This window comes from Carcharhinus amblyrhynchos, chromosome 13, assembly GCF_965287045.1.
Source record: "Carcharhinus amblyrhynchos chromosome 13, sCarAmb.v2.hapA, whole genome shotgun sequence".
Lineage (NCBI taxonomy): Eukaryota > Metazoa > Chordata > Chondrichthyes > Carcharhiniformes > Carcharhinidae > Carcharhinus > Carcharhinus amblyrhynchos.
In genome coordinates this window covers 30,406,423-30,432,881 of record NC_137336.1, presented here as the reverse complement: position 1 = coordinate 30,432,881, position 26,459 = coordinate 30,406,423, and the positions used below count along the sequence as shown (strand labels likewise).

General features: G+C 39.3%; 1 protein-coding gene and 1 pseudogene across 3 annotated transcripts; both read right to left on the bottom strand.

The window, feature by feature from the left end:
• Positions 1-434: 434 nt before the first annotated feature.
• LOC145351808 (F-box/LRR-repeat protein 3-like) lies at positions 435-25,224 on the bottom strand. 3 transcript variants are annotated; one of them, XM_080201465.1, is made up of 7 exons: positions 25,124-25,207; positions 18,646-18,715; positions 15,195-15,260; positions 8,387-8,760; positions 6,449-6,571; positions 6,186-6,357; positions 435-4,394 (listed from the first exon to the last, which is right to left on the bottom strand). In XM_080201465.1, exons 1-7 carry the CDS (start codon positions 25,163-25,165, stop codon positions 3,751-3,753), a joined length of 1,491 nt encoding a protein of 496 aa, XP_080057591.1. In that variant the 5' UTR covers positions 25,166-25,207; the 3' UTR covers positions 435-3,750. The 3 variants fall into 3 exon arrangements, with proteins under 3 accessions (XP_080057591.1, XP_080057592.1, XP_080057593.1); XM_080201466.1 differs by lacking the exon at positions 18,646-18,715 and having other exon boundaries at positions 25,124-25,224; XM_080201467.1 differs by lacking the exons at positions 15,195-15,260; positions 18,646-18,715 and having other exon boundaries at positions 25,124-25,217.
• On the bottom strand, positions 11,393-11,771 carry LOC145351809 (LYR motif-containing protein 9 pseudogene; annotated as a pseudogene).
• Positions 25,225-26,459: the final 1,235 nt, after the last annotated feature.

Genomic DNA, 26,459 nt, shown 5'->3' with positions numbered 1-26,459 from the left:
GTCAAGACCCTACAAAGCGTTTCAGTAGAAGCTCCTTCCAGGAGATTCGGCAGCAAATCACAAGAAATTGTAATTATGGGGTGGAGGGTAACTTTTTATTTGCATCACTGGGAACAGGGTAGAGACTGCTGCTAATTCATCTTCTTAGAACCTTTAACAGGTGAGAAAAATTGCTATTGCTCATCTGGGCTGCATTTGAACCAGAAGGATGTTGAAAAGAGTGCAGTAATGAATCACTCACACCCAGTTGGCGTTACTTCAACTTCCAGAGCTCTGCTGAATAGAACTGTTTCACTGATATTTGTGTCCTTCCTGAGCCTGGCTTGGGACACTTGATGTGATGTGACAGGTAGATTACCCCAATCAAACTCCCCACCTTTCACTTGAATTCCTAAATATCACTTAAAACTTGAATACATAAATACACCAGAAAATGGAACAAATAATTTGCTTTAATGATTTTGAATATTGTAAATTTCTAATATGCATGTTTTGTTACCTGTAGCCATCATAAACAATTGCACAGTAAAAACATTCACTTTTAAATATCTGAATTTTTATATCACGTAAGAAAATACATATACTTTATAAAACTTAATCAGCAAGTAGAAACAATACAACTTTCACGAAAATGCTTTATTGTTATCAGACATTAAAGCAGATACTTAAACCTGCCTCAAGATCTCCAACTGAAACTCTTGGTTTGAAAACACTTTGATTTTAGAAAAATGGATTTGAATGTCAAGTTAACTGAAATAATTTCAGTTTTCCATATTCTCCAAAAATGCCTTTGGAATGGGTTTCTGAATCAGTGTCAAGCCTACTTTAGGACAAACACCAAACAAGAAACAAGAGTTCAGCCACATTACAAGAGAAATGGAAAGCGTAACTATGAGAAAAACATGTCCACTTTTAGTGTAAAATACACAAACAAAATTAATTTCCCAACTGATTTATCATTTTAAAGCTGATGATTCATTCTTCACAACTGACAGCATTGATGCATCAGCAATTTTATTCATATAACACGCAATTAAGTTTGTGCCTCAACATCGCCAGTAAACAATGACTTAAAGTTTCATTATAGGTTGCTATTGTGCTACTGAAACATATTTTCAATCTTTTGTCAATCAACATCTTTTTTTAAGTCACCTGTGAAATCCAAATTAATATACTGACTTAACAGTATCATTCTAGCATCAATGATATGACTCAATTTCTGAACTGCATCACATGAAGACAATGGCTAAGCTACAGCAAAAGTGAGCATTATATTGTATTGTCTATATTTTCAACTGGTATGATGGTACTACATATCTGCTATATTTAAATAGAAAATGCTGGAAATACTAACAGGTCTGGCAGTATCTATGGAGTGAGAAACAAGAGTTAATGCTGTGACCTTATGCCAGAACTGATACATGACTGCTCTCCATAACAGCCTGGTTCCAAGTACCAAATCATCAAATCTGAATTAGTTTTGCCTAGACATGACAGATTAAAGTTTCCTGCTCACATGAATCAAACATTCATTTAAACTGGACCAGCATAATATTGATATCTTATGGGTGCAATTTAATTTTAATAGGTTGCCAATATCTGTGAAATGTGAAATGAGGGGAAGAGGAATGGCAGAGAAGTCATTAAATTAGCAGACTCACTCTGAAGAAAATTGTGTGTCAGATTCTTGCACAGTAATACCAGGTTATCAGTTTAAAACTCAACTTTGAGGTGACCTACTAGATGGATCTCAATGGTACAAATGTTAAGGAAACAACCTCACAAGCTTGAAAGAAACTCAAATGAATTAAACATCTTATTTCAAATTATTTTCTAAATGATTCGTTTTCATACGGTGATGTTTTCAAACTTCAGCTGAGCCATTTTCAGTTTAATCATTATTCAAATCAATTTCCACAGTTTTGAGTACTTGCCAAGTCACTGCAAATCAAAACTCCAACAAAAAGCATTTCTATTTGCACCCACAAAATTATTTATCAGCTTCTACAAGCTTTCAAGTTGTAACCAGGGTTACAGACATGCAATGAGACTTCAAATAATATCAACTTAGACTATAAGTTAACTTTATTCAACACATTTAAATAGGGTAGCTTGATCAAGAAAACAGTACTCTAATTTTGGATAAATTCACCAAAACTGAACAGACTAAAACCTGCTGAAAGACATCTTTTGTAAATGTTGCAGCTTATTTTGAAGTTGACATGAGGATAAGAAGTTTCCTTGTAGTTTGACTGAAATTTCTAGCACACAACAAAATAACTAAGCTTCACAATATGGTAATGTTCATCTAGAATTATTTTTTTAAAAATCTAGCATAAAATGTATAAACCGGAGCCTTATCCAAGGATGCACAGGCAGAACAAGACATCTAGTGCACATTTTCAGAAAGGCAGCAGGGTTTTCAGTGTTTCCCATTCTTCTGATTTGTCCATTCTAGCACTGTGTGCATGTGTGTAATAAAGCCACCGGATCAAAAAAGTGACCACATCCAATGCTCCCACTATCCAAAATAGATTAAATGTAAAAATGATCTGCTCCACTAAAGGGAAAGTGTTTGGGTCTGATGTGAGAGATAGATGTTAAAAATCTGAATTTACTGCAGAGAGCAGTGAACCCCTCATGGAAACAGGTTTGCACTTAAATTATTTCATTGAGGTTGAGTGCCTCATCTGTTTTTCCCATTTGAAATTTAACTCACCAACAAAGCTAGGATAAGGTACCTGCCTGACCATTCAATTCCTGCCCTTGCAACCCCCTTACAATCCCACCCCCCCCAACCGTCTCCCAAATGACCTTTTAAATCATTTCACATTATTTTCCTTTACTCCAGGCCACTAATTCAATCCTCACCAAAGCCTACCGCCCCAATGATCAGAACAGTTCTATGACTGCTAATGGGGGCCATGAATGTTCCTCCAACCCATGCTCCCCCCACCAAATGCTCCAATATCATTCTTCCTGACTGTTTGCCACTTCACTAAGCATCCAATCACCCCACAAGGCTTACAAGCAAGCTGTGGTGCCCTGCGCACCACAATTTCCAACGCTACAGACAAGCTCCACTGCACCCACACCACCCACACAGAGTCCAACCCACCACATCCAACACTTCTGATTCCCTCTATCAGAGTTGCGCTGTCTATCCCTCCCTTCTGGCGGATCAGGTAAGTTAAAACTCTTCTAGCTCAATGTTAAAATTCACACATTTAAAGGGCATTTATTGGACACCAGTCACAAATGAGTTACAGTTAATTTGTCAGCTTACTGAGTTCTTTGCTCATCTTAAAATAGAAGGGAATAAAATATTAATCCATAGGCCCACTGACTTGATCACTTCAAAATACTGAACTTTCCATGATTAGAAAGTCAAGTGGACTTTCTTCAAAGTCACAATCCTTTATGAATCAGTCCAGTCCATAAACAAAAATCACATAAGATCTAGTTAAAAATAAGCCAATATTTCATGCTCTGAAAATGTTAAAATACAGCAAATAATTAGATATGCAGACACAATCACGGTAGTCAACACACGAATCCTGAAACTGGATTGAAAAGTGCATTCAAATATATCTTAAGACTTTGTAAATGATAATTTGTGCTAATATTTAGTTGGTATTCAGATTTAACAGCCTCGGTCTGTACGTTTTATTCACTGATGAAAGCACGTGAGCAACCCTCTCGATCCTGACAAATTTCTCATTCTCTCAGCTTAAATAATCTGCAAAAGATTTACCAGGTGGGCATCATGTCTGGGAACCATACCCTGCCCAGATACTTGGAAACCTCCCAGTGGATTTGCTCTAAGTTATATTTCTGATCTGGTATCAGTACTTCCTCCATAATGGATAGCTGAGTCAGCCGTCCTCCACACATCTTCACAAACTCCACAAACGCACTGCATGAAACCTCACATTCACCCAGGCCCATAGCAGTCAGGTTTTTGCAACGTTCTGCAATGCGAATCAATTCGTCATCCAGAGGCTGAAGACCGTTTGCACAGACTACCAGTTCGATCAATCTTGGGCAGTTCATTCCAATGCGACCCAACATCTCCTTACTGACAGCGCGGCCAAAATATATGTGCGTGACGGGAGTTTCATCACGGAAAAATGGGTCAAACTCTTCTTCATACAGAAAGAAATACATGACAATGTTGACTTTTGGAGAATGTCTCACAAGAGCATCCCAGCTGCTCTTTTTGATGCTGTGGAACTGTGTTTGTCCAGGATTCTCACTCACCACATCGATGCGAAGGTGTTCCAGATGAACATGCTTCTCACTGGATAATGCCAATAGCAACTCATCACTCAGAAGGTAGTAGTTTAGTGCCAGCTCTCTAAGGCCATAGCACTGATCTGCCACACAAAGAATACCTGCACAGGAATAACATTTAATATCAGTTTAACAGATGACTAACAAAAGATAGACAGTCAATAAGAAAATTAATTTACAATCAGGTCAACAGTAATTTGAAGTAGATGGCAAGGTGGACGGGATAATTTTATCTTTCTACTTTATAGACTTAGGAATAAGACAAAATTATCCTTTCTTCATTAACAAGAGGGGTTAAAGTGAAACGAGCTTTGATAAGTTTAATTCAGTTCCTGGAGGGAATAGCCCATTTTCTCCACAATAGCAGCAATCTTCCGAAAATACAAATAAAGACCAGCAATGAAATTATCATAAGTGAAAAGAGTTTTTTCTAAACTTATGTTGATATCTACATCAAACTTATATAAAAAAAAGTTTGGGAAAGAATAGCTACCTAATGAGTACTTTGTATCAGTATTCACCAAGGAGAAGGATAAGATGGACGTTGAGGTCAGGGATATATTCACCTTCTTTAATCAAAGGAGGAAGTGTTCAGCATCCTAAATTGCAATAAGATAGACAAGTCCTCAGGGCCGGATGGCATCTCTCCCAGGTTATAGTGGGAAGCAAGGGAAAAAAATAGCTAGAACCTTAACCTGTATCTTCACATCTTCTTTCACCACAGGTGAGGTTCAAGAGGACTGAAGAATAGCCAATGTTGTTCTCTCGCTTAAGAAAGAAAGCAGGGATATCTAGGAAATTATAGGCCAGTGAGCCTGATGTCAGCGGTGGGAAGCTTTTGGAGAAGATATTGAGGCACAGAACATATGCACTTTTGAAAGAAAATGGATCAGTCAGTGACAGGCAGCATGATTTTGTACAGGGAAGGTCATGTCTCATCTCGCCAACTTGATTGAGGTTTTTTGAAGAGATGAGGATATAGTTCATGTGGACTTTAGTAAGGCTGCCAGAGGCGGTGGTGGAAGCAGACACATTAGCAACATTTAAGAGGCATCCAAATGGGTACATTAATAGGGAGGGAATAGAGAGATATAAATCGAGTAAGGACAGAAGTTTTTTTTTTAGGTTAGTTAGGGCATCATGATCTACACGGGCTAGGAGGGTCAAACTTTCCTTTGTTCTAATCAAGTTAAATGTATCCCTAATGTATTGGAAAAGGTGGTCATTAATGAATCTCAATTCATTAGCAAAATATACAAGTTTAGTAACTTCTACCACACCCAGCAGGACCGTATCAGTACTGAATTCAGGAATGAACCTCCTTCATTTGTTTCCAAGTTGAAAAGTTTTCATTACTATGAATAGCATGATTGCTTAGCAGACAGCTAACTCTTATTACAACTCATGTCCAGCATCATGTTAATATACACTAATAGTGCTCAGAGAATAGAAAAGCGATAGTAACATTCTGAAAGCAAACTAAAACCAAATCAGTGTATAAAAATGAATCGCACTTGAACGTGTTCAACTTAATTGCAAGGTTCCAAATCAAACTACATCTTTCTGAAGATCAACTGAGCCACTCAACAGCTTCAGCATGCTATCAATAGGCTAGCATACAAAGTGTTATTGCTCACCTCAAAAATGTACAATCATTGCATAATGCAATTTTTTTGAATGAATGAATTGAATTATAAAAATAGGATCGTCCAATTACTCAATAAAAAATAGATGACCTCAAATAAAAAACAGTTGGCAGAGATTCCACAAGGTCCTCTGGACTGATCACTTAGATCAATACACTGCATTAGACACTTAGGAGCAACATTTTAGAATTCTGAAAACATTTCTTGCTGAATTACATTTTACATCGTAAACAAGCTTAGATTTACCTGCAGGTGAAACATGAGGACAACTGCTCATTTTCAATAATTTCAGAGTGTCACTGTTATTAGCCACCAAAACTTTAAGAGATGGGTCATCTACTGGTGTGTCATCAATCTTGATTGATGACAGTGATTTTGAGTTCACAAAAACCACAGTCAGGGCTGACACAAAACGCGACTGTGAAAGCAAAAGGAAAGATAATGAATGCAGCATAATCTTCATTAAAGCACTAGAGGTCAAGTTAGATTTTTAAAAAATAAAAAGTTACCTTTGACAAATTCATGAAACTGGGTCTTGCTGTGGAGATCAGTCCCAAGGTCTTTATGGAACAGTTGACCAGTTGTGAAAGAATATCACAGGCTGCCTCTGCAGACTCAGTGCTACTGTCGACCTGAAAAATGGAAGAAAGTAGTTTAAATGATGGAAAGTAAGCCGAATGTTACAAACAATTCTGCAATTTAAAGTGAAACCATAATCATTGAAGGAACCACAAACAAAGTCCAAAACACCAACTATGGACAGTATTCAAGCATTTGTGAGTACTGTTTATTTGATTAATTGGATACATTGTAAAAGCATAATTAAAATATCAAGAAAAAAAGATTGCTTTACTTTCATGCTTTACATGCCATTTGCCTGAAGAAACTACATATGGTCTTACTGATTCCTTCAGACAAATGTTCCAAATAGCTTTTATACAGCCCAATATCAACTTTCCCAAAGGTGCACTAATTGCATTCCTGTAATTCCACTAATCTGCACTATCCAAAAGGCATTATCAATTTCAATCCTTCCCAACTTTAACAATAACCACTTGTGTTTGCCTAACATCTAATTGTAGTAAAATGTCCCAAGACACTTCACAAGAACATTATCAGACAAATCTGACAATGAATTACATGAAGTATTAGGATAGGTGATCAAAGGTTTGGTGAAAGAGGCAGATTTTAAAAGGAGCACCTGAGGGGAAGAGGGAGCTGGCAAGGCAATTCCATAGCCCACAGAACAGGGGGAAATTCTCCAATGCTGCAGTTATACCGAGCACAAAAAGAAGATTGCTTGTTTGTTGGAGGTTAATCATCTCAGCCTCGGGATATCACTGCAAGTGATCCTGAGGGCAGTGTCCTAGGCCCACTCATTTTCAGGAGCTTCATCAATGTTTTTCTCCCTTTGTCAGAAGGAGATTTTCACTGACAATTGCAGCGTTCAGTTCCATTTTCAAAGCTCAAGTAACGATGCAGCCTGTGACTGTTTGCAGTAGTGCCTGGGCAAGATTCAAGTTTAGACTATTAAATAGTTGTGTCTCACGAATGCCAGGTAATGACAATCCCCAACTAGCTTCTCTGACCTTTTCCCCTCAACTTTCAACAGGAAAAGCATCACTGAATCACTCACCTTCAACTAGAAACGTAACTGAACCAGCTACATAAACATCGTGACAAAGAGAGCAGGTCAGAAGCTTGGTATTCTGCATTAAGCAACTCACCTCCCGAGAGCCTAAAGCCTTTCCACCAACTACAAGGCAACAGCGTGATGGAATTCTCTCCATTTGCCTGGATGAGTACAGTAACAATACTCAAGAAGCTTGCCATCATCCTGCTATCATGATACCTTCATGAATGAATACAGACTAAAGCCTCAATTTGCTCTTTCCAGGTTGACTGATAAAAATGATCCCAACTTCCTTCACCCCAACATTAAAACATAAATCCCACCCATCAACTTCAGCTTCATTTTTTTTTGTCCAATTGCATAAGCTGACATATAAATGCTGAGGGAAAAAAAAGCTTTATTTTTACTTACCACCTTTCCTCCACCCACACACAGCTGTTTGCAGCTCAGATACTGGTATGCGTTTCAAAATCAGTTTTTCCTTTCTCACTCTTTCCAGGTTTTGGAGAGCACAAGAGGAATGAGGAAAAGCACTAGAATTTTTGACCCACTTCACGAACAAGAGATTCCTTCCATGAAATGCAAGAGTGGATAGGATTAACCCAAGCTATGATGTTCCCCCATTGCCAACCAATTTTCTGATGCTTTCGCAACTTCAGAACAGCCACTATTAAAGTACCAGGGTAGCACCAGTATGCTGGCTTTCAGAAATGGAGAGAAATGTATACTCCCATGGTTGTTAAAAAGAGGACAATTATCCATAGCAAAAGAAATTTATTTTTAAATATTGTATGATTCAGAAACTTTTTTTTACCTTAAAACTGACATACTGCAGATGATCTGCATGCTTTTTGATTATCTGTTGGATTAGATCTGGGTGGGTTGATTTCAGATAGGACGTGGCTGGCTGGTTCAATTCAAACTCAAATCGTCTCCAGAGCTCAGGCATGTGAAAGACTTCATTCCATGTCCTACATACTGATGATGCATAAGCCCGATCCACCAATGGCAAGTACTGAAAGATGTGTAGAATCACATCATAGTGCAGGTTTCCCCAGTCTACCTGACATGCATTCGAAGTTTCACTGGTTGGAGCCGAGCTCGTTTTTCGTCTTTTTTTGCCTTTATCAACATCTGAGGCAGGCTGAGTCTCAACGTTTTGGTTTATTCTGTTTTGCTTCATTCTGTCTGAAAGAAAACAAAAGCTGATGTTATTTTAGTTGATGAGTGCAAGATGCTCACTTTCAATTATAACTAGCAATATTGGATGCAGATGACAAGCTTCAATCCGAGCACTGTGTTCAAACTAAATCAGACTAGTTTATGAGACTTTTGAGTTAATAAGGTGAAGATGCAATGTGACATGATGTTTACCCAACAAAAAATCTGAAGGTCAAAAAGTAGCTTAAATGATAGGCGAGTGATTTTTTTCCCCCCCCTCAGACACTATATGGAAATAGCAAGTATATTACTTATTTTATTTGGGAAATAGGGCAATGGGGTTGTTCTTAATACTTCAAGGGAGCTAAAATTACTATAGATATAAAAGTACTATAGATGTATATTAAAGGAATATTAACAGAATTTCAACAATTAGTAAGTGTATTTCTCTACTGATAATTGTTTCTTCACAGATATTGCCTCGTTGTCCTTGAGAAGCTGATGGTGAGCTGCTTTCTTAAAACGCTGCAGTCCACGTGCTGTGGGCTGACCTACAATGCTATTATTAGGGAGGTAAGTCCAGGGTTTTGACCCAGTGTCTGCAAGGAACAGTGATATATTTCCAAGTCAGGATGGTAAGTGGCTTGGAGGGGAGCTCATAGGTGATGGGTTCCTGTGCATATGTTGCCCTTGTCCTTCTAGAAGTGGTTGTGGGCTTAGAAGGCTCTGTCTAAGGATCTTTGGTGAATTTTTGCACTGCATCTTGCAGATAATAGATAGTACACACTGCTGCTACTAAGCATTGGTGGTGAAGGGAGCAGATGTTTGTGGATGTGGTGCCAATCAAGCAGGCTGCTTTGTCCTGGATGGTGTCAAGTTTCTTGAGCATTGTTGGAGCTGCACCCTTCCAGGCAAGTGGGGAATATTCCATCACAATCCTGACTTGGACCTTGTATGATAGACAGGTTTTGGGGAGTCAGGAAGTGAGTTACTTGCCACAGCATTCCTAATCTCTGACTTGCTCTTGTTGTCACTGTATTTATGTGGTGAGTCCAGTTGAGCTTCTGATCAATGGTCACCTCAAGGATGTTGATTCAGTGATTGTATACCACTGAATGTCAAGTATCAGGAGAGTAGGGAGGTCCTCCTCAATGACAGATACTATACAGGAAAGTAGCAAAGTGAATACAGTCTCTCCCATGTCACAAAAGTAAATGTTCAATAGTTTGTGGGGCTAAGGGAGAGTGCCACAGCTGGCTTCAAGAAATACATTTTGCCAAATCGGGAAAAAATGGATATCTGTACTATGCAGGCAGTAAGTCAGCAGACAGCAACACAATGCCAATACAACCTGCCAAGCAATTTTTCCAATCCACTTATTCTAAATTTCTTCGCTACTGTGATGCAGTTCCAGTCTGCTCACAAGGTCAAGATTTCTGTATGTTCATAGAACTGCCTGTTCACTCACAACAATCATATAGCAATTTTAATGCAGTAAAACATCAAGTGTTTCACAGGAGTGTAATCAAGGAAAAAAATAACATTTAGCTACATAAAAGGGATCAAAAGTTTGGCAGATGTTGAGGTGCATTTTAACAGGAGAGCTAAAGGGATTTAGAGAGATTGAGAGGGAATGACCTAGGCAGCTGGACACATAACCACCAATGGGGAAGCTGTTAAAATTAGGGATGCGCAAAAGAGGAGGAATGCATTGATCTCAAAAGGGTTGACAGAGATTCAGGAATAGGCTAGGAGATTTGGGCTTTTAATGACAATCTGACAGCTTCATGGTCACTTGTATCAATACCATTCCGCCGCACCCCCAAATTCAAATTCACAAGTTTCCAATGAGGAGGTAAAAATGAGAACTGTACATGATGGACAACATCTACAGGACAACGGCGGGAATTACTGTGGGACCCACAGGAAAAGAATTCACACAGACGTCGACCCAGGATATATTTCTGCTTTATAGATTAAGAGAAGAGCAGAACACCAGTGTTCTTCAAAAAGTAATCCAAACTAGGAGTCACTGTTATTGATATCAAGGCTCATAAACAATTGCTCGTTCAGTTCTAAAAAAGATGTATGCAATATGAACCAATATTATTTCTTGATAATTGCTGATTACTTTATAATTAAAGCTTCAGGATTTGATTATAGTATGCTAATCATAGAACATAAACAGTAATTTTGATCTCCTGGCATCAAAACTAAATTAAAATACACAGTGCAATACAAATCAACCACATGGGAGTACTTTCAGGACAATAAACCTAATTTCAGCTTTGGGTTACCTACAGCATTCGAACGTTATTGGACCAAACCATTGTGATTACTGTCTTAACCTATGCATATTTTTCTGCTTTGTGGAAAAATAACATTCTGATTTTTTTCAGGGAAACTGGTCCTGCTGGAGAAATAAATCCTTCCATTTCTGCTGTCTATTGTTATCCAAGTCAATTAGAATATTTCATAGGTTGTGAGTCATCGATCACCTTTCATGCAAGTCATACTTTGAAGGAACACTTCAAGGGCAAATAAACTTCCCAGAAAAATATAACACACTGCAGTTTTATGCCCAAGGAGCAGTTATAGCAATTTAAATCTTAATTTGCAGGTAAAATTAAGGTTACTACAATATTTTTTTCACCTTTGTTCATTTCTTTAATTCAAGTTGTTTCCTCTAAAAATCCACTGAGCAGATTTGCAATGAATGAGTTCCTGTTAACATTTAAATCTTTTGCACCACCCTCGTTACTTTGCTGGCTTGGGCTGTGGATCTCTTCCTGTTACTTCTTTTGCTTCGGATTTTTATATTTAGCCAGGACCCAATCAGCATCTTCAATTGCCCTTTTGATAATCTGTTGAATTCGCTCTGGATCATCTTCATCTGTGTGACCGTTAAAATTTTGCCTTATTGAATGTTCGTAGTGCCATTGTAGGTTTTCTGCAGGAAGTTGCTTGCAGCATCGAAAGAGATAACGGTATATCTGGACAGGCGTCCACACAAGTTCTGAGCCTGGCAAAGGAGGCATCCTATGCTTATGTTATTTCCTTGATGAGTCAATGCTCCAATGCTAAACTGGATTTTTCTTCTACTGAAAGCAAATTATCCAGTTATTGGATCTTGTCATTAGGCAGCACAATGGTTAACACTGCTGCCTCACAGTGCCAGGGACCCGGGTTCAATTCCTGCCTTAGGTGGCTAAACTGTGTGCAGTTTGCACATTCACCCCGTGTCTGCATGGGTTTCCTCTGGATGCTCCGGTTTCCTCCCTCTGGCCCGCTCTCCAACCCCCTTGCAACAAATAAGTATTGCAAATACTTTGTAGGTACACAATACCATACTTTGTTTTAAGCACTTTTCAGTTTTGTTGCACAATCAGATCAGGCAGCATCTCCTAGCTTACCTCCACCACTCGGCTGTTAAACTCTGCTCCTAATATCAAAAGAAAGATGTGATTTCTAGAGCTCTTCTGACCACTCAGCTGTAAAACCTTGCACAGTGGCACAATGGTTATAGACTAAATATTGCTGCATGTTCTACCCTGTGAATGACAGCCATGAAAAGTGATGAGTATTATTCTACCTAAGACAATTATTAATTGCTAACATATCTTAATTTCAGAATGTTAATAATTATACTGCCGCAAGTTAATGTTTCTACCATCAATAATTTTAACTAATGCAGTGTCCTAGGCCCAACCATCTTCAGCTGCTTCATCAATGACCATTCTTCAATTACAAGTTCAGAAGTGGGGATATTCACTAATGATCACACAATGTTCAGTACCATTCACGATTTGGACAATATTCAGGTTTAGGCTGACAAGTGGCAAGTAACATTTGCACCTAACAAGAGCCAGACAATGACTATTTCCAAACGAGAGAGAATCTAACAATCATCCCTTGACATTCAATGGCATTACCATTGCTGAATCCCTCACTATCAATATCCTAGAGATTAGGATTGACCAGAAACTGGACTAGCCATATAAATACTATGGTTACAAGAGCATGTCAGAGACTAGGAATCTTGCAGTAAGCAACTCATCTCCTCATATCCCTAAAGCCTGTCCACCATCCATAAGGCACAAGTTAGGAGTCTGATGGAATACTCTCTATTTTTCTGGATAAGTACAGCTTCAACATCACTCAAGAAGCTTAGCACCATCTAAGACAAACCAGTCCATTTAGTTGGTATCCTACACACAAACATTCAATCCCTCCACCATCAACGCATAGCAGCAGCAGTGTCTACCATCTACAACAGGCAGTGCAGGAACTCCACAAGACTTCTCAGACAGCACCTTCCAACCTATGACCACAACTACATAGAAGGACAAGGGCAGCAGGGACATGGAAACACCACCATTTGCAAAGTTCTCCTCCAAACTATGCACTATCCTGTAAAGTTAGTGTATCTTTAAGATAATTTTTTTAAGAAATCACGCTCCTGCAATTCACAGCCTTAGCTGATGTTCTGTTGCCAGCTTGACTGGATATGTCCTTTTACTGCTGCTTAAATGGGGATTTGTTTATTTTCACAGGGATGTTAATGATTCTGCATTGTAAGGAGATAAACTGGTTGGCAAGTCAGGTGACAGGAGCTTTTTCATTTTCAGTCTGGAGCAGCAGGTTTTTGAGTTTTAGAAGGAACAGCAAGTTGTAAAAAAAGTCTCTCTCTCTGGTTTTGGAAATTCTGATGATTCCCTGAAAGCCTTACTGCAATAGAAAATCTGCTGTTGATGGCTTAACTAGAGTCTTCCTGGGATTCTTGGAAGTTCTTCTGACTTCAAAATGTTCTGGGTGTGTCAAAAGGACTACTAGAACTTACAAGACAAGGAGTTTTCAATTCTTCAACCAAATGGCTCAATGTGATGTGAGCATAAGACTTGTTGGGTTAAACTTATTTAAAAGGACTTTGTCTATGGAAGGCTTTGGTTTGATTGGAACATCTTAGATATAGTTGTTAATATTATCATGGTTATTTTGTTTTTTTGTAACTGATAAAAGTTATTGCTAATTTTCTTTCCATACATGTTAACTATATTCTTAAATAAACTTTGTTTGATAAAAGCTCCCTAGTGGGTCATTTGAATCATACCTGAAATGTAACATATCATGCTTATCCGAGCCAAATTCAAGGTGCAAAAATTATGATCCAGGCAGGCTACATAAAATACTTTGGAGTTTCTGACCTAAACCATAACAATCCTGACTTGGAAATCTATCATTGTTCCTTCACTGTCACTGCATCTAAATTGTGGAACCTGCTCCCTAACAATACTGGGTATACCCCGGAGACAACAGCAGTTCGAGAATGCAACCCACCAAAGACAATAAATGTTGGCCTAGCCAGCAATGCTCACAACTGATGAATCTATTAAAAATATATATACCTTGCCAATAATGTTACTTTAGATCCAAAGCCACACTAACTTATCATATTTCTTTTAAGAACAGCTAAGGAAGATAAGAACTAATGAGAGTCTTAGCAAAATTATTCATGACAGTGTTAAGCACTGTCAGTAATTTGTGCATTTTTTATTTGTTCAGCAGATGAGTGATTTGCAGTAAGAATTAAAAACAAAATGCTGCGGATGCTGGAATCAGAAACAAAAACTGAAAATGCTGGGAAATCTCAGCAGGTCTGACAACATTTGTGGAGAGAGAATATAGCCAGTGTTTCGAGTCTGGGTGACCCTTTGGGTCTGCTGAAATTTTCCAGCATTTCCTATTTTTGTTGCAGTAAGAATTATTTTATTTAAAGTTTAAATAAACATTCTAATTATAGAAAACAAGAGTTGATAAATTTATATCAATGATTTACATTCACTGAATTTCTACTAGTTTTCCAAAACAGAAACTGCTTCTAAAACTGAGCATCACATCAAGGTGCATTAAATAATGTGATGAACACTAATTTACCCAAGATTAGTAATTACAAGGTGTCACTGCATAGATCAATTTCAAATAGCTAGTTTAGCAAGAGTGCCAAAGCTAACAAAGTTATTAAAAATGTTAGCATCCATTTAATTCAATGGCGCATAATTTAACACCTGGTGTCAAAGGTCACCATCTGCAGAATACCAATTAAGTTTCCTTCTACAAAACGAGGGCTATAAATCAACTATAATTGAAAATCTCAATCCAAATACAAATATGCATTTATATTTCATTGTGTTGAAAGTGTTCCATTTAATGCTACACCAAGTAGCAAAATACATTATCTTAATTTTGTTCAGAAAGTAAGGTAATATAAATGAAAATACAGGATTTAGGTTAGAAATAAACCAGGAAAAATAAATTCTCAGGGTCTAAATTACACTTGGAAAATAGGTAAACTCCATGTTCAAAGATTTATGGTTTATTCTGTTAATCACATGTGATAAAATCATTTGCAACAAAAACTACATCACTTGTACTTAAGGGTGGATTATTAAAGTGCTTAATACCTCCTAGGTCTTTATGTGACGAAGCTTTCAATTTTCTCCAGAAGATTTTCGGCCATCTTGAAAATTCTGTTAGCAGGGATTAAAGTTAGAAATTTCAGGAAACAACATCCCCAACATCTAAGTATGGTCACAGAGATAGCGTAAGTTTCTATTCCCATACCCCCATTCTGAGCATTACAAATCAGTGCCATCAGTAATGTTGCAACTTATAGGAATATACTCCCCTTGTCAGTTCCTTTTCAAACTTAATATTCACAATTAGACTGACAGTGAGACAAACATAAAAATTTCTACATCCATTCAGACAAAATCGTAGAAGTACCCTATTTTTGGTCCACTAATTAAAGTACGTTCTGTGACTGAATGCACAATAAATTTTTCTCCGATTCCTCAAGTTTTGAAAATGGAATATGACCCAACAAAAACAGGAAATGATATCTGCTTTAACAAAGTCATATAGAGGACAAAGGCTCAAATATCATGAACAAGATGTTGACTTGTGACAGTTAATCCTAAACCCAAATTAAAATTAAAGATTATCTCCTTTAAATCTTTATTACACTATGGAATTCTATTTTGCCTGTTCTTAAATGTGAATGAAATAATTACATTTCATGATGCAAATTACTTATGCAAAGGGAAAACAAAATCAGTTCCTTCAATTTTAAAGACAGTGTGGGTAATTAATGTTGAGCTTCAGCACACTGCTGTCACTCTTCCCAGTTTAATTTACTGGGCACATATACTTCCAGAGACACGAGTACACTGTTACAAATGTGGCATTTAATATTATGTCTTGATACTGCGTCTTCAATTTAGGATAAAATGGAGGGATGAAGGGGGTCATGTAACCCTTTTCATTCTAAATTTTGTTAACAAGTCTAGATATTAAATTTTAAGGGGGGGGGGGCGGGGGTCGATTGTTTTACTGGGAAGAAGGTACAAGGTCTTCATGCCTGTAAAAATTAACCAAAGCATCTGAGCTGACTTATGGATAGACTGTCAGATTCCAAAGTCCGAGAAAGATGTCAGATTTTGGAAATAGTTATATTTTAATCTGATAGCTTAATTTTCAAGTTCAGATTGGTGTAAAATAATTAGCACTTCTACCTGGATGCAAGACCTATATGATTCACTTTGCCATGCAGATGGGCTTTGAATGGGGAACGTTGATTCAAAGCCATTGTAGGATCAGTTTACAGGGAATTTTCTTAAGACAGAGACTGAAGAGGCCAAGTTCATGACAATTTAAACAAAACTGGAAGATTTGACTAACTTTGGCTCAAAGAAGGAATCTCAAGGATAACCCTCACCAAAGTCAAAAGGAAAAGAAGGGAAACAAACCCTAAGAAGCTAAGAATCACATTGGACTGGTTCCACATAATAGAGTGTTTCCTTAAGGACACACTAAAGTATGCCTGTGGAGTGAGATTTTGGTTGTGTTACAGCATTAACAAAGGATTTTTTCTATGGAGTATAAGTATCTGACAAAATAATGTTTAGTCAATGTTGCTTTTAGTTTATTCGTTACAGCAAAAGTTTTAAAACTTGAAATCACGTTGTGCAATCAAATTTGCCTCTGGAATATTTGTTTTTTTTTCATTTATTGGGTTCTACACGAATCATAACACCATCAAAATCATTGTCAAATTCAAGCTATATGTCAGTCTATTCCCAGTTATTGGGGATATCACAAAGGTCAACATTGTAAGTCTATATCACAAAATTATACTGATGTAGCTGTTTTCAACCAGGGCAGCACTGCCCTGCAGAATCTTCAAGGTTGAATTTACATTTGTCATAAAACAAGTTAATGATATTTTAGTTTCATTGAGGCAGTCCCAATAGCGTCACATTAGCAGGCATTGAGCTGCAAGAACACATTTCTCCACATTAAGCCACATATTCACCTGCTTAGCCCTAATATTTTCCTGTTTACAAACACCTAAAGCCTTTTTAAAGGCACTGGATTCTGATCAATGAATAAACATTCTAACTCCCATGGTGTAAAGAACACCTTCCCAACTATCCTTTAACCTAGCTATAATCAGATGCTATAATCTTGAGAAAACATTTTCTAGCAGTTTGTTGGTTGAAATGATTTGATAAAAGTCTTTACCATTTGCATGGAATTGGACACAAACAATTTTAAATATATGAATTAATTTGCCAATGCAGTACCCAATGATAAACTACTATACACTATACTTATATTCACTGGAATAATAATGTACCTTACATAACACCAGAACTACTAATTTAAAGTGATTGAATAAGTTATATTGTGTTTCCATCGCACAGCATTGTAGGTAGGCATATTAATATCTTCAGGATTAAATTCTGTTGTTACGTAAATGTGTGGAAATTAAATCAGTGGCTTTGATTACTAGCATAAACAGAAAAGTCTGGAAATACACACATCAGATCTCATCTATGGAGAGAGAAGCAGTTAATGTTTCAGGTCAATGACCTTTCATCAGAACTAAGAATGTTAGCAACATAATAGATTAGTACAAGTGAAAGGGAGAGGATAAATAAACAAAAACTAAACTGAAGATCAGCGATAGAACAGAAGACAGGAGAGATTAAATGACAGAAAGCTTGATGACGCAAGGTCAATAGGAGCAGTAATGGGGCAAGTAAATGAACAAAAAGATGTCAAGAACAAAAGCTTAGCTACCCACATTGTTTCCAAATATCTTGAAATGGGAATTGTAAGATTAGCATATCTCACACAAGTGGGTAATAAAAACAGTGGAACAACTGACTGGTTAATAATCACAAGTGTAGGTTAAAATCTAAATTTCACTCTGTAGACATCATTACTGTATAGTTTTAGCTACTCCCTCACATACCCCAGCCCAATAGTGTCCTCAGATTTGTCCTTCCCTTTAAACAAGATTGCTTCCAGCCAAGCCCTCCAAATAGTCTTTCATTTTAATATACTACATCCGTTCTTGGACTGGCCACATTAATCCTAATTTTGGTACCAAATATTATGCAATATTTAAACAATGACCCTCCGATCTGGGTTGTGCTCCCACCTCAGCTAATACCCCATTTAACCCTCTCTTTTTAATGTACTCTACAGTCCCCTATCTGTTTTATTTCTCCAGCCATTAGAAAATCAGTCTCAATCTTGATCTTCATAAGAGGATTGAAATAAATAACACAAACAAGGGAAGTATAAGAGAGAATGTTTTGGTAGAAGGTATCCCCAAAAGAGAAATGGAGGTGGAGATGGGCTTGGGGAGGGATAGGAGGGGTGGTGAGGAGAAACTTACAGTGAAACATGAAAAACAAAAATGGATCAAGTATCTGGAGAATAAACTTCAGAATTTTGTATATGACCTTTACCATAAGAGATCTACAAAAATACAAAAAGAAGCTAAAGCTATCAACAGACCACGAGAATAAGTTTAGCAGACAGCAAATTAATTTTGCCACTCACCTGCAATAGGGCCCTTATTTCCGAGGCAGTGTTTTACAGATAAAATGTAACATGTACCACCAGATTTGAGCTATCAGGAGAATATTAAAAGATAAGACCAGCTATGTCAGGAATACATTAATAACTTTTCTTATAAATAGGAGTTACAAGAATAACAGTATTGGCTAAGCAGTTTAGTTTACACTGTAAGCTAACAGCAAAGCTCAAGTAGTTTAGAATTATTAATATTAACTGAACTCTTACATAAAAAGCTGTTTTGCTTTTGGCCTCATTCTTGGAACACTGATTGGTCCACATTAACCATATGACACAAAAAAGTCAGTTACCAGGAAGCCCACATGTAGAGAAAAGAAAATTGAGCTGCTTCAAAAAAATCAACTTGGCACTTTCCTAGCATTGCACCAAGGGTTAAAGTTCAGCTGTTTAAATTGGATTCTTCAAAATAACAGGAATTTTCTTGTAATTATAATTTACCAATAGTTCCTGCTATGATATGATAAAATACAGAAAATGAGACATAGCTTCCAGAACATTCCAGGCAATAGTGCAAATACCTCTTCCAGCTCAAAACAGTTGAGTGTTGCACAATGTTCAAAATTCACCGAAGAGGACTGCTTCATACAGGGACCCAGTCCCTGTTTACCCCAGTCCAACGCCGGCATCTCCACATCTTACAGGGACATGCAGGGCTGAGGCCACATCACCCTAAGAACAGGGCTCTAGACAACATATACCTCCCATTGCTCTTGTGCTAAATATCCAAACACAACAGGTTGAGCGAGTTCTGAAGGAATTTCACTTTTAATGATTTACATCTGCTACTTTTTAAAATGTTATGTTGGAAAGAAAAACAAGCAGAGTGGAACTTAATCAATTTAAAAAGTTGTGTAGTGGACTTCACTTTTTCTGGATGTGGCTTGAAGGCTGCTCAATGGTGCTTCAAATTTCAATATATTAACGACTTGATTGAAGGAACAGCAAGTTGTATTTTCAGTTTTCAGATTACTGCAAGTTACAAAGTTATCACTGTATATTGTGTCGATGGAAACAATAAATAACAAAGACTAAGAAAGTGCGCAAAACGATAGACAAATCCCAATGAGATAAAGTGCAAGATTATCCAGAGACACACAGTGTTCATATCATCTAGTCTGGCTTCAAGGCCTCCATAATCAGAACCAGCAAAGTGAGGCTTCTTAGAAACACCAAGACTAGTTTGATGAGAACGATCAGGAGATTCAGGACCTGACATGCTGCAATTGCAAAGCTTTTCTGAATCTGAAACAGCAACCCAATTCGAAAGCAAGATAGCAGCTCTATAGACAGCTGAAGGCAAAGGTTTAGCAAAAATTCCCTGCAACCTAAAAAACAGATGATGGGTGGAAAAGATGCAGAAGACCCAGCAGTTAGTAGACAACCATTACGATGAGGTTTCTTTAGCACTGTCAAGACGACCTATGGCCCAAGCACCCACCTTTTGATTTGATTTGTTGTCACATGTATTGGTATACAGTGAAAACTATTGTTTCTTGTGCACTACACAAATTATACCAGTCATAGCAAAGGAAATGAGAGAGTGCAGAACGTAGTGTTACAGTCATAGCGAGCGTAGAGAAAGATCGACTTAATGCAAGGTAGGTCCATTCAAAAGTCTGATGGCAGCAGGGAAAAAGCTGTTCTTGAGTCAGTTGGCACGTGACCTCAGACTTTTGTATCTTTTACCTGACGGAAGGAGGTGGAAGAGAGAACGTCCGGGTGAACGGAACCTGAATTATGCTGCCTGCTTTGCTGAGGCAGTCGGAGGTGTAGACAGAGTCAATGAATGGGACCTACTGCTGGCCAAGAACAGAGAGAGATATATCAAGAAAAGAGAGGCAGTCACTATCAACTAATGAGTGCTGGAAAGACCTCCTTAATAAACATTCTATCTTCAAAGCAAGTGTCTGCATTCTACCTCCCACTATATAATCACAGAATCCCTACAGTGCAAAAGAGCCCATTCAGCCCATCGAGTCTGCACCAACTACAATTCCACCCAAGTCCTATTCCCGTAACCCCACATATTTACCCCGTTAATCCCCAGATACTAGGGTCAATTTAGCACGGGCAATTCAGCTAACCCACACATCTTTGGAGTGTGGGAGGAAACCAAAGCACCTGGAGGAAACCCACACAGACATGGGGAGAACATGCAAACTCCACACAGACAGTGACCCGAGGCTGAAATTGAACCTGGGTCCCTGGTGCTGTGAGGCAGCAGTGCTAACCACTGTGCCACCATCTCAGCTCAAACTCAGTCTGGCCAAGGTAGAAAAGCCATCCGGCAGCTAAAGAACAAAAGGTATCAGGAGCAGATGGAATACCTGCCGAAACATGAAAACATGATAGAGAAGCATTGCTGTTGGCCACAGGGAAGGTAATCGCAGAAGCCCTCCTTTTGTCTAAAGAGCTCCTCCCAGAGTCCCAACATGAATTCCATCTACTGAGGGGTGCTTGGACAGGCTCTTCACTGCGCAGCAACTACAAGAAAATTTCAGGGAAAAGTACCAACACTTGTAGATGGCCTTCTTTGACCTCACAAAGACCTTCAACAGTGTCAACTGCGTGGGATTAAGGGGTGCCCTCCTGAGTTGGCTGCCCCAAATTGACAAAGGTTTGTCAAAATCGTCCGTCCACTCCAGGAGGACATACAAGTCACGATCCTGACCAACTGATCGACCGTACAACTAATTCACATTTGACTGTTGTCAAGTAAGGCTGCATCATTGCACCAAGGCTCTTCTCAATCTTCCTTGTTGTCACGCTCCATTACATCCTCAGCAACCTCGTCGCTGGAGTGAAGCTAAACTATGTAAAAAATGGGGAAAAAAACAAAACACTGCGATGCTTGAATCTGAAACAAAAACAGAAAATCTACAGAGCATGAACTCTCTCCTCCACCTTAACCCCATTTCCATTTTTTTTAAATTTTGTTTCATTTTATGCATCCATTTTATCATCTTTCTTTCTCACCTCCATTTTTTCACTTTCTATTCCAGCTCTCCTTCTTGGTCACCTCCTCCCTTCCCCCTGCCTTCAGGACAGCTGCCACATTCATCAGGCAGTCCTTTAACAATCTCCTCCTCTGTTCTTCCAATAAACCCATTATGATCACTTATTGGACACTTTTTTAGCATGTTCTCGGCCTTCTGTATTCTCATTTACATTCCCTTTGTCACATTTCATGCTCACAACCCCTGTCCTCATAGTATAAATCTCCACTCTCAGTTCTGACAAAACGTCATCTAGACTCAAAACATTGGCTCTATCCTCTCCTCAGCTGCTCAGATTTTCCAGCATTTTCTGTTTCTGGAACAAATGGGAATCTGTTTAACCTTCACTGCCTACAGGCCAGATCCAAGGTTGTCTCATCCTTTGTCATTGAAATACAGTGCAGATGATGCTTGTGTCTGCGCACACTTAGAGGCCAAGCTCCAAGCCACCTTCACTGAAGTTTACAAGAGTATGTGCCTTACACTAAATATCTATAAAACTTAGGTCCTCCAACAAACTACCCCCGCCACATAGCACTGGTCCCATTATCAAGACCCATAACAAGGTCTTAGACAACATGAACCACTTTCTGTATCTTGGAGTCTACTGTTACTAAGGGCAGACGTCAACAATGAGGTTTAACACCATCTTCAGTGAGCCAATGCAGCCTTCAGTCAGCTCAGGAAGAGAATACTTGAAAGCCAGGACCTCAGACTTGGCATCAAGCTCATGGTCTACAAAGCAGTAGTGATAGCCACTCTCTTATATGGCTCAGAGATGTGGCCTATGTACAGCAGGCAGCTCAAAATCCTGGAGAGGTACCACCAGTGCTGCCTCCACAAGGCAAATCCACCAATATCAGTGTTCTTGTTTAAGCAAATCCCCAGCACTGAAGCATTGACAACACTTGATCAGCTCCACTGAGTGGAGCACATCATTTGCATGCCTGGCACCAGATTCCCAAAACAAGTGTGTTATTCAGAGCTTCGACACAACAAGCAAGTCCCAGCAGGGCTGAGGAAACTCTCCAAGGACATCCTCAAAACCTCTTGGAAAAAGTGCAACATCCCCACTGACACCTGGGAATCCCGGCCCAAGACCACCTGAAGTGGAGAGAAAAAAAAATTGGGGAAAGGAACTGAACACCTTGAGTTTCATTAGTGAAAGCAAGCTGAAGCCAAGCATCAACAGTGAAAGGAGTGTTTAGCAACCCGGACACTCCACCAACCCACTTCTCTAATCACTGATAGTCTCTGTGACAGGTAGGGCAATAAGTCACTCATTGGATTTCTCAGTTACCTAAAAACCTGTTTTTTTATTGTGGAAGCAAGTCTCAGTATATGGGAGACTCCGAGGGTCTACCAAATAAGATGATGCAAACTGCAAATCTGGTGCACAATTACAAACAATAATCAAACTTCTAATGGAACAAAACAATAATCTTTATCTCAATAGAGCTGAAAACTTTATAAAAAGCTGTGCTTCAGATGAGCCTTGATCACCAACTGGAAAGGTGCTCAGTTTTGGACACTAAGGGTGGGATTTTCTGGCCCTGCTCACCCCAAAACTGGAAAATCTCGCCAGAATAATAGTACTGCTAACCACTCTGCCACTGTGCCACCCTATTTCCTTGGGTGGGGGAAACCCAGGCATGGAAGATAATCTTATCATAATCTTAATACTTAAATCACTTCAAAGTAAAAAAAAGTGAACAGAAATTTTTCCTCAAGGGAATAAATGCTGGGTCAATTGAAATATCAAGACTGATATTTTTTGCTAAGTAATAATATCAACAGATATGGAGCACAAGTGGGTAAACGAAGTAGCGAACAGTCAGCCAGGAACTAAATGAAGAACATGGCTATATTTCCTACCAATTTCTAACTTTCCACAATGTTCCTTGATTTGTACTTGGCTGTACTTTCAGCTGCAAGGTTCCAAGCTCTGGAATTCCAACCCTAAACTTCTCTGCCTCTCTACATCTCTTCCCTCCTTCAGGGCACTTGTTTAAAATCTTAAAATGTTTTGGGTGACTTGTCCTAATTAAGAGATAGGATAGAATGGTTACAGCACAGAAAGCCATTTGGTTCATTCTGTCCATGTCAACTCTCTGCAAGGTCAATGCAGATTGTCCAACTCTCCAACCTTTTCCCTGCAATGTTTCTTTCTCCAAGTGCATTATTCAATATCCTTTTGAAAATCTTAGCTGAATCACACACAGTGCATTCCAGATCCTAATCACTTTGTGTAAAAAACTATTTTCCACATGTTGCCATACCTCATGTCATCACGTCAGTGTACTCTGGTTTCTAACGCTTCTGCCAACGGGAACAGTCCTCCGCCACTCGACTAAGGATGCCAGCAGAGTGTACATCGGAGTTAAAAGCGAAATCATGGGTTTTCACAACATTCAATTGGAGAAAGTTTAGCTTCAACCTTGAGTAAAGCAGCTTTAAATTTATAAAAATATACTGCATAGTGGTTTTACTTTGATGCATTGTAAATTCCTGGCCCATGAGCTAAGTAAACAGTGTTCTACAGTTTGGAAAAACTCACAGATTTGCATAATTCAGGAATAACTTGCTGTCCCTAACAAGTAATGGAGGCTTAAATATGGAGATTGATTTCCTGAGTGTGTCAGGCTATTATTATTACTTCGCCTACATGTTCTGTGTCTGTACGCCACTCTCCACTTCACCAAAGGAGCCACACTTCAAAGCTTGTAATTTCACATAAACCTGTTTTGATTTGATTATTGTCACGTGTTAGCATAGTGAAAAATATTATTTCTTTCATGCTATACAAAGCATACCATTCATACAGAAAGAAAGAAGTGCAGAATATAGCGTTATAGTCATAGCTAGGGTGCAGAGAAAAGTCAACTTAATGTGTCCATTCAAAAATCTGATGGCAGCGTAACCTCAGACTTTTTTAAAAAAATTTTTGTTGCACTACAACCTGGTGCCCTGTGGCCTCTCATCAAACTCTGAAAAGACGGATAAACAAGTGACACTATGTCAATGATTTGCGTAAAGGATTCCTGTTTGTGGACAGCAGAGATTTTCCCCCTCTGCAAGCCTGTCTGATGGTTACCGAGATTACCAACCCCAGTAACCATGGCAACCCCGGCAGCGTACAGCAGCACGGCGAGAAAGGCCCATTTAAACTACCCATTCCTTAACGACCACCCCAGGCTTTATGCTGCGCCATAAAACCTTTCGGCAGCCTGCAGCCTCTCACAATGCGCAGTCTGACGCGGTTCTTACCGGCCTGAGGCTGGAAGGGGGGGGGGGGGCGCAGTGGGTGGTCGGTAAGCAACGCAAAGCACCGCAATCCGGCCTCACATACGCACTTTCAAACACCACGACTCCCTCCTTCCCTACTGATAAACAATGAACCTACACGATCGTGATAAATAAACAACGAGGAGATTTTCCCGACTTACTTTCCCGTTTACTGCGCCACTGCGCCTCCTTTCAAAGCTCATTCACACTGGCCCCTCCGCCTCGCTCTCCCCACCGCGTCAGTCACCCTGATTGACACGGGGATCGGATAATCGGACGTGGGCTGGAATCGGCATGCGTCAGCGGGTGGGCGGACCCACAGTGACACATGGCAACACCCAGTCAAGGGGAGCACCAATCAATGTGGAATTCACGGCGAAAGGGGCCGTTCCACACTGATTGACGCACAAACTAGCCAATAGGAAAATGTTCGCTGCACGGGGGCGGGGCCGTGCTTTGGTAACGCTGGCTGGAGGGGAAACGCTGGGAACAGCGGTGCACGGTGGGATCTGTAGTTTCACTCCCAAAACGCTTTTGGGCGGGGTCTTTCGGGTCAAACCAAGTAAACAAACTCAAATTACATTAGGACAAAGAAAAAGGGGGCGGCTCCCACCCAAAACGCTTTGGGGAACTACAGTCCCGATTGAGTCATAGATAGTGCAACAACGGAGGAGCCAAGCAGCTTGCTGGAGGATGGCCACTGAAGCATTGAGTTTATGTATATTCTGTTCATTGATTTTATGTAGTATTGACTATGTTATGAGTTTACGGATTCTTTCTGGTTGTATCATAGCTTGGTATGGCTCCAGTCTGTCCAAGACCATAAGGAACTACAAAAGGTCGTGAACGTATCCCAATCCATCATGCAAACCAGCCTCCCATCCATTGACACGGTCTACACTTCATGCTACTAACTAGAAGCAGGTTGATGGGTTCTTGATAAGAGAGGGGATTAAGGGTTATGGGGAGAGGGCGGGAAAGTGGAACTGAGCCACGACAGATCAGCCATGATCTTATTGAATGGCGGGGCAGGCTCGAAGGGCTAGATGGCCTACTCCTGCTCCTATTTCTTATGTTCTTATGTTCTTATGTGAATGTATCCCAATCCGTCATGCAAACCAGCGTCCCATCCATTGACACAGTCTACACTTCATGCTGCTAACTACAAAAGGTCGTGAATGTATCCCAATCCATCATGCAAACCAGCTTCCCACCCATTGACACGGTCTACACTTCATGCTGCTCAGCAAAGCAGCCAGCATAATAAAATTCACCACCCACCCCAGAAATACTCTGTTCCCCCTTGTGTTGGGCAAAAGACACAAAAGTCTGAGGTCACGTACCAACTGACTCAAGAGCAGCTTCTTCCCTGCTGCCATCAGAATTTTGAATAGAGCTACCTCACACTATGTTGATATTTCTCTACACCTTAGCTATAACTGTAACATTACATTCTGTACTCTGCTCTATGTACGGTATCATTTTTCTGTATAGCAT

Excerpts from the sequence above, each read along its gene's own strand:
- LOC145351808 (XM_080201465.1), bottom strand. The coding sequence starts at position 25,165 with ATGAGCTTTGAAAGGAGGCGCAGTGGCGCAGTAAACGGGAAA. Across the intron at positions 18,716-25,123 it reads GTGGCGCAGTAAACGGGAAA|CTCAAATCTGGTGGTACATG; the intron begins GTAAGTCGGGAA and ends TTCTCCTGATAG. Across the intron at positions 6,572-8,386 it reads TGCAGTATGTCAGTTTTAAG|GTCGACAGTAGCACTGAGTC; the intron begins GTAAAAAAAAGT and ends TCCATTTTTCAG.